General features: G+C 42.2%; 1 protein-coding gene across 7 annotated transcripts; it reads left to right on the forward strand.

Moving 5' to 3' along the window:
- The first annotated feature begins 235 nt into the window (after nt 1–235).
- fggy (FGGY carbohydrate kinase domain containing) lies at nt 236–6899 on the forward strand. Of its 7 annotated transcripts, none has more exons than XR_016116422.1 (17): nt 236–1088; nt 1367–1478; nt 1564–1715; nt 2791–2879; nt 3217–3332; nt 3403–3531; nt 3630–3733; nt 4379–4486; nt 4590–4651; nt 5025–5178; nt 5505–5579; nt 5662–5782; nt 5919–6013; nt 6167–6228; nt 6342–6446; nt 6590–6666; nt 6760–6899. XR_016116422.1 is itself a non-coding variant. In XM_089008072.1 (16 exons), the coding sequence occupies exons 1-15, from the start codon at nt 771–773 to the stop codon at nt 6442–6444; spliced, it is 1800 nt and encodes a 599-aa protein (XP_088864198.1). In that variant the 5' UTR covers nt 236–770; the 3' UTR covers nt 6445–6446; nt 6590–6899. The 7 variants fall into 7 exon arrangements, 3 of the variants coding, with proteins under 3 accessions (XP_088864198.1, XP_088864199.1, XP_088864197.1); XR_016116423.1 differs by having other exon boundaries at nt 6811–6899; XM_089008072.1 differs by having other exon boundaries at nt 6590–6899.
- Nucleotides 6900–7666: the final 767 nt, after the last annotated feature.

Below are 7666 nucleotides of genomic sequence, written 5' to 3' on the forward strand. Positions count from 1 at the left end.
ATATCAGCTCGGGGAGATGGGGAAATAGTAAACATTACCGAGTAGAGCGTCATAAAAAGGCATTACTCACAAGTCAAAACAATGTACAAATTGGCTCGGTGCTTGAGTCACGGTAACCGTAAATCTGAAAATTCCAACAAATGGTGACGCATGTACTTTTGTAAGTAAAAGCTCGGTGATTGAAGAAAATACCCATGGTGTCTGCAATACCCCCCCCCCCCCCCAAACAAAAACATCATCAATTTGTGTCACCCAAATGACATATTTCGAAACAATTGCGCAGGATGATCTGATTCAACCAGAGAACAAAAATAAGTACATCCTTTTGAAGTTGTTACAATGTAAAGTGTACAGCGTATACGAAAGTGTAAATTTACTAATTATCCTCTCAACATACACTATTACGCAGTCATTAATATCACTTAACGTTACAAGAAAATTGACGACAGCACTCGGTTATGTTAATTTTATCAACACTGAAGAAGATTTACTTTTCCAATGTACTGATTTGGCATATCTGTAAAAATAGGGAATTATGAGCGCCTGAAACAAAAAAGGCTTTTTGGTCTCTTTCCTGCTCCGTAGTTCGAGGGAGCCTTTTTCTTCCGGATCCAAAGGGCGAAAAAACAAAAAAAACAAAAATCACATTTCAAACTTTTGGGCCACCAGGTGAGTTCAGAAACGTGTCCGATGAATAACTGAAAAAAAAAAAATACAATTTCGTGCACCTAATCTGTGACTGTCGCTGCTGTGCCGAACGCACTCGTTTCATGCATATGCTACATAGGAATATAACATTTGGGTCTTCTCGACATTTTTCTACTCAAATATTGAACACGGCGGTTGAATCGGGGTTTGAAACAATTTGCCGGGCCACCAGGCGCTGCGCTGCGCTGTCCTCCCTCATGGCTGAAGTCTTCTATGTCGGAGTCGACGTGGGCACTGCCAGTGTGAGGGCTGCACTTGTGACCAGAGAAGGTCATTTGAAGATCGTTGCCCAGGAACCCGTCAGCATCTGGGAACCTCACAGTGACCATTATGTGCAGTCTTCTTCTGAGATATGGGACAAATGTTGCGCTGTTGTTAAGGTAAGGAGCGAGCTCCACGTGCACGACGAAGCAGGAGATGTGAAATAGCGCCACCTAGATGAGCAATTACCGAGTAAAGCGGTCGTGAGATACAATGGCTTGTTATTTCATGATGCACTCGAGGATGAGAACAGGTGTCAGAAATTTAATAACACGTGAAATGATAAAATGTCCAAATAATTAAATAGATTTCCTATCAATAATTTGAAATTAATTAATTTCGAAAATAGTCACTGTCTTTGTTGAAAAGTTTGGTTTTGCGTATGTGTGTGTGTCAGGAAGTGACACGAGGAGTGAACAAAAAACAGGTGAGAGGGATCGGTTTTGACGCTACCTGTTCCCTTGTGGTGTTGGACCAAAACTTTCATCCCGTAGCAGTCAATCATGACGGTAGGTAAACCTGTCTTTTTCGCCCTGATGACTTTCAACATTTCGCGACGAATGTATGCCATGACAGCCTTTTGTTATTATCCAGGAAATAATCAGAAAAATGTGGTGATGTGGATGGACCATCGTGCTGCTGAGCAGGCTGCTCGTATCACAAGCACCGGACACATCGTGCTGAGTCGGGTTGGAGGGGTTATGTCACCAGAAATGCAACCACCTAAACTACTCTGGCTCAAAGAGGTGAGAGGTGAGATTGGTGTAATGATTTTTTCCCCCTTCCCATTTCCTATATGACCATTTTTTTCTTGGTGCAAATATTATAATAATACCATACAATACATATTGATTTATATAGTGCTTTAACAACAGCTGAAGCTGTAACAAAGACAAAAATGATAAGTGCCATTCAAAATTCTTCAGGACATGTTACAGTTAATTTTGTATATTTATATATGAATATACAGTGATACCTCAGTTACGAACTTAATTGGTTCCCTGAAAGCGTGCGTAAGGCGAAACGTTCGTCTGCCAAACATTAATTTCCCATAAGAAACCATTAAAAATGAGAATAATGCATTTACAGGTCCCCATAATACATAATTTTCTACTAAATAAGCCTTAAAACTACACAAAATCTAATTTATGTATAATAAATGTGCTATTGTATTGTAATTAAAGAAATAAATTGTACAGTATCATAAAGTTGTTTTATTTACCTTTGTGATGGTCCTTAATGTAGTTGCCTCTTGATGATATCCGAGTGAAGTTGCCGTGCTTTCTCGGCAATAATACCCTCACTCACAATATCCCCTGCTAGCTGCTATTCGTTAATCCAAATCAACAGAAGTTTTTCAACCTCTTCTATTGCCTGAGACTGTTGCTTAGACAACACAGAAAACCCCTTAGGCACACGTAGCAATGGCCAACTTAGCGTACTGGTACTGGGACGCCAAGTCACACAAATTCACACCTCGTTCGTGTTTTTCGATGATCTCCTCCTGCTCGACCATAATTTTCTCTTGTCTCCTCTTCGGCTTAACAGTAGCCTGTGGTGGGGTCTTTTTCGGTCCCATAATAGCAAATGTACTCCATTCGATAGCAAACCACATCTGCACTCAAAGAAAGTGCTTGTGGAAAACTAGTCCGCCAGCCACCGTGGCGCTGTGTGGTTTGGTTCGTCCGCCGAAAACTAGTACGTATGCCAAGATTATATTCTCGTGAATTTAATGTTTGTAAGGCAAAAAGTTTGTGAGCAAAAGCGTTCGTAAACTGAGGTATCACTGTACAGTATAAAATTTTTTTCCTACTCCTGCAGAACCTAAAGCAAAGCTGCTGGAACCAAGCTGCCCACTTTTTTGATCTTCCAGACTTTCTTTCATGGAAGGCCACCGCCTCATTGACCAGGTTTGTCAATTCGCAATAATAATTTGTATCTTTTGCATAGATATATTTATGATAGAACTGAATGAAAATAATATGACGAAACATTTCTGAGGGCTCCATTGGGGAAATTCTGGTACTTTTAAAGGGACCTAAAGTAGATGTTCACAGAAATTGATGAGAGACAATCATCATTTAATAACATTTACCATTACAATGGTTTCTTGGCCGTTTATCAGATGGTCAAAATTTATCAATGCATAACCATGAACCAAAATGCTTTGTATATATAATTTGATTTATATTTATTTAATCTCAGCTTGTTGGATAAAAATGCAGATGCTAATTCTACCTTCTACAGATCCCTTTGCACTCTGGTTTGTAAATGGACGTATTGCCCCCCAGAAGGATGGGATGCCAGTTTTTGGACTTCAATAGGACTGGAGGATCTCACTGAAAACAACTTTGGCAAAATAGGTCACTTTAAAAAATATATAATTTGACTACAGCTTGATTTACTATGTAATTATTCATTATTGTGTTCCAGGCAATGCGACTTGTTCACCTGGTAGTCCTCTCGGGGATGGTCTGACTCTGGAAGCCGCGGCAGATTTGGGTTTGGATCCAGGGACGGCGGTGGGGGCTTCGCTCATTGATGCACACGCGGGAGGCGTCGGTACCGCATGCCAAGCATGTTTTCTCCTTGCTGCCATCTTTTTTCTGTCTTTGAGTAGACGAGAATATAAAGCGGCGACATTTGCTGTGATTCTCCAGGTGTGATCGGCGCAGATGTGAAAGGTTTACATCTGCCTTGTGAGGGCCATCCAATCACAACACGGATGGCCATGATCTGTGGGACGTCGTCTTGTCACATGGCAGTGAGTGGTACCCGCTTATGTTCACTGTATAATTTAAAAAATATATACTATCTATCGATCTGTCTATCTGGCTGGCTGGCCGCATTTCCATCCATCCATCCATCCATCCATCCATCCATCCATCCATCCATCCATCCATCTGCCCAACCCATCTACCTCGAGATGTAGGTAGCTGGATAGTTAGCTAGGTGGCTATGTAGCTAGCTAGATTGTCAGCTAGCTAGCTAACTACCTACCTAGAGATGTAGTGAGCCGAATAGTTAGCTAGGTTGGTAGGTAGGTAGCTAGGTAGTCAGCTAGCTAACTACCTATCTACCTCGAGATGTAGTTCACCGGATAGTTAGCTCGGTAGATAGGTGGGTAGTTGAGTAGTTAGCTAACTAGGTAGCCAGCTAGGTATCTAACTAAGTTATCTAGCTAGGTAATCAGCTAGCTAACTATCTGCCTACCTACCTACCTTCGAAATGTAGGTAGGTACGAAGCTAGCTGAGTACCTACCTCACTACCTACCTATAAATATAGATAGGTACGAAGCTAGCAGAGTACCTGCTTATCTATCTACATACCTACCTACCCATAGCTATCTGTATCTCTTAGTCATGGATTTATATTTAGTCAATAGTGATTGACTTTACCTCTCACCAGATCAATGAGCAGCCGCTGTTCGTGCCAGGGGTGTGGGGTCCCTGCCTGTCCGCCATGGTCCCCGACATGTGGCTTAACGAGGGAGGACAGAGTGTCACGGGACGTCTGGTCAGTGCATTCTGCCGACGTGGTCCTTGCATGCATCTGAAAAGGATCCTGCAACGTTGCCCACGCATAACCTTTCTGTGTCACGGTGTCTTTCCTCTTCCAGATTGACCACGTGGTGAAGGGTCACGCCGCTTCCGCGCAGCTCCAGGAAAAGGCGCGGCAAAGGTTAGTTTGTCGCATTCGGGATTTGGAGCTTCATCCTCCATTCGCCAACGCAAACTTATATGATAATTAAGTAAGAATTGATTTGTGAAGATGGTTGCGTACGAATGAGAAGGTTGCCATGACTAGCTACTTTGTGGTGATGAGTTGCCTTGAATGATGAGACAAATGCTAATGCTCATGTGGCTACATTTAAGACTTTCTCGAGACATGACCAAAACTTTTGAAGGTTGAGACAGAGGCCATTCACATCCATATTCACACCAATGGACGATCATTTGAGTCAAGATTCAATATTCCCCCCCAACATTGACTCATTCCGTAAAAGGATGAATTTTCACAGATGTGTTTTACTTGATTTTCTCGCTCATCGTAGCCCAGACGACAGTTTCTATGGTTACCTGAACAGCCACCTACGTGAAATGTCTTCTTCGTGTTCTGCTATCGACTTGCTGGGCTCAAGTCTTCACATGTGGCCGGATTTTCATGGAAACAGGTCGCCCTTGGCTGACCCCACCCTGAAGGGCATGGTGAGTCGAAGCTAACTCTCGGGCTAAATGTTTCTGTCTATAGACGCCGCGGAACTTGCTGTAAATATTGTGATATCGCTTTTGAAAACACCCTTGCTGTGACAAAAACAACAAGCAAGAGTAAAAGACACACCACCCCTTCTTTTGCCTTTTTTCAATTAGCTAATGCTAGTGATCGACCAGTACACATTTCACAATGGCTCGAATGACCGACGACATCCATTCTAGCGACCACAAAGACGTACAGCCTACATTGGATTTCCTCCTCTGTTGTTCGATCATAATCACCAAGCCACTGAATTCAATTTCTCACGCTTCTCTTACAGGTCGTGGGACTGTCGCTTTCGCAAACGCTGGATGATTTAGCTTTGCTGTACTTAGCCACCATACAAGCCCTGGCGGTCAGTTCACTCCATTTTATAATGACTTTTTAAATCTATTTTGGATATTCGATTCACTCATTGGATTCTACTCCGATTTCAGCTGGGTACGCGACATATATTGGAGGCCATGAAAGAAGCCGGCCATGACATCAAAACCATCTTCTTATGTGGAGGGTTGAGCAAGAACAGCCTTTTTGTGCAAACTCATGCAAATGCAACAGGTACAAAAGTACAAACGGCAGAAACCTCCGCGTTGATTGTCTGAATTGTCGAAAAAGATCAACTTGCTCAAACAAAAATTGAGTAAGGGGGGCGGTTCAAACGATGCTGTTGCCTAATCAGTTTGCTTACTTTAAGGGTTGCCTGTGGTGCTGCCTGAACAGACCGAGGCTGTCTTAGTGGGAGCGGCGATTCTTGGAGCGTGTGCGTCGCATGATCATGGGACGATACAGGTGCACCAGAACTCAATCAGCCTGCGTGTTTTGGGTATTTTAGATGCTATAAAATGTTTTTCTGATGTCAGTTAGAAAACAAAAAAATGGTGTTGGTTGTCCTTTAAGGAGATACACTAAAAATAAGACATGATGGTGAACATTTATTTTTAGGAGGCGATGGCAAAAATGGCTAAAGTGGGAAAAGTCGTAGAGCCCGACATCAGTCTTCAAAGGTGAGATGAAATGTTGACGTCTTCATGACTTTGCCGTACGAGTCCCAAAGGTTACCCGACAGCAACGCAATGACTTTGAATGATAAACATCGGATAAATCCAACCTCTTGCAGATTTTACCAAAGAAAATATCAAGTGTTCCTGTCCCTTGTTGAACACCAGAGGGAGTACCAAGCCATCATGAACACTGAAGCGACCAAGTGTTCTTCATTGTAACTGTGAGCAGATGTGCTGACTTCCAGGGATTTGGGACCCCCTTGAAAAAAAAGAAATACGATTTTGGACCACTTTCATAGCCAATCTGCAAATTGGAAAGAGTCTTTTTGTAGGGAGGCTACCATCCCACTCTCTCCTGTTTCAGCATACGTGACTTGTGGTGATGGGAAACAACGGGATGTCGACTCTGTTTTGCAGTTCATTATGATTTCCTAATAAAAGGTGAGTTCCTCACTTTGCTCATCTAAAAAAAATCAACAGTCAAATATGTGTGAAGTTATCCGGGAAATTCTAATCTATGTATAATTATTGTAGGTGTGGGGTTATTTTGGGCGGTGACTGTTTTTATATTTTGTATTTTTAAAGACACTTTCCAGACCTTCAAAGCCGTCATCTTCAGTTGCTCTTTGTTTCATCCAATTTTGTCATTAAAAAAAAGGATATTCCCAACGCCATTTTTGTTTCACATGAAACATTTTATCTGCCACTCGTTTACAAATATACAGTATAATCATGTTTCTTCAATTTTCTTTCAATTCAATAGAATTTAGCACAAAAGTAGCTTTTTGTTGCCACCGCTGCTCAACAACCAGAACCGGATAACTGGACCTCAAACCATTCATCGGTAAAATCAAGTCGCTGTGGCCCTCTAGTGTTAGTTCATGAAAAAAAATAATTTATTTATTTTTTTAATGACTGCAGTGGAAAGGCTAAATTAGATCAACATGATATAGAATGAAATCGATGCGATATTCGCTGTCTTTATAGCGGTCGATCTCCATCCCATCCCTCATCTATGGTCACGAGCTATGGGTTGTGTCCGAAAGAACGAGATCCCGGATGCAAGCGGCCAAAATGAGCTTTCTCCGTAGGGTGTCCGGGCTCTCCCTTAGAGAGAAGGTGAGAAGCTCGGTCATCCGTCATCTCCTCCACCGAGCTCGAAGAAGTGGCTGGGGAGAGGAAAGTCTGGGCTTCCCTACTGAAGCTGCTGCCCCCGCGACCCGACCCCGGATAAGCGGCAGAAGATGGATGGATGGATATATATATCAGTGACGTGCAGTCAGGGGAGGCAGGTGAGGCTGTGCCTCACCTGTCATTATGGGAATATCAAATGAAAAAATAAATTAAACAGTTATATTTATTTAGTGATTTGTACTTTAAAGTTCTTTTCCATTTAACTTCACCATTTATTTTTTTTTCAAAATCGCAGAATTTTCAAATT

The sequence above is a fragment of the Hippocampus bargibanti genome, linkage group LG11 (genome assembly GCF_051943395.1).
Source record: "Hippocampus bargibanti isolate YZ-2025 linkage group LG11, ASM5194339v1, whole genome shotgun sequence".
NCBI lineage: Eukaryota > Metazoa > Chordata > Actinopteri > Syngnathiformes > Syngnathidae > Hippocampus > Hippocampus bargibanti.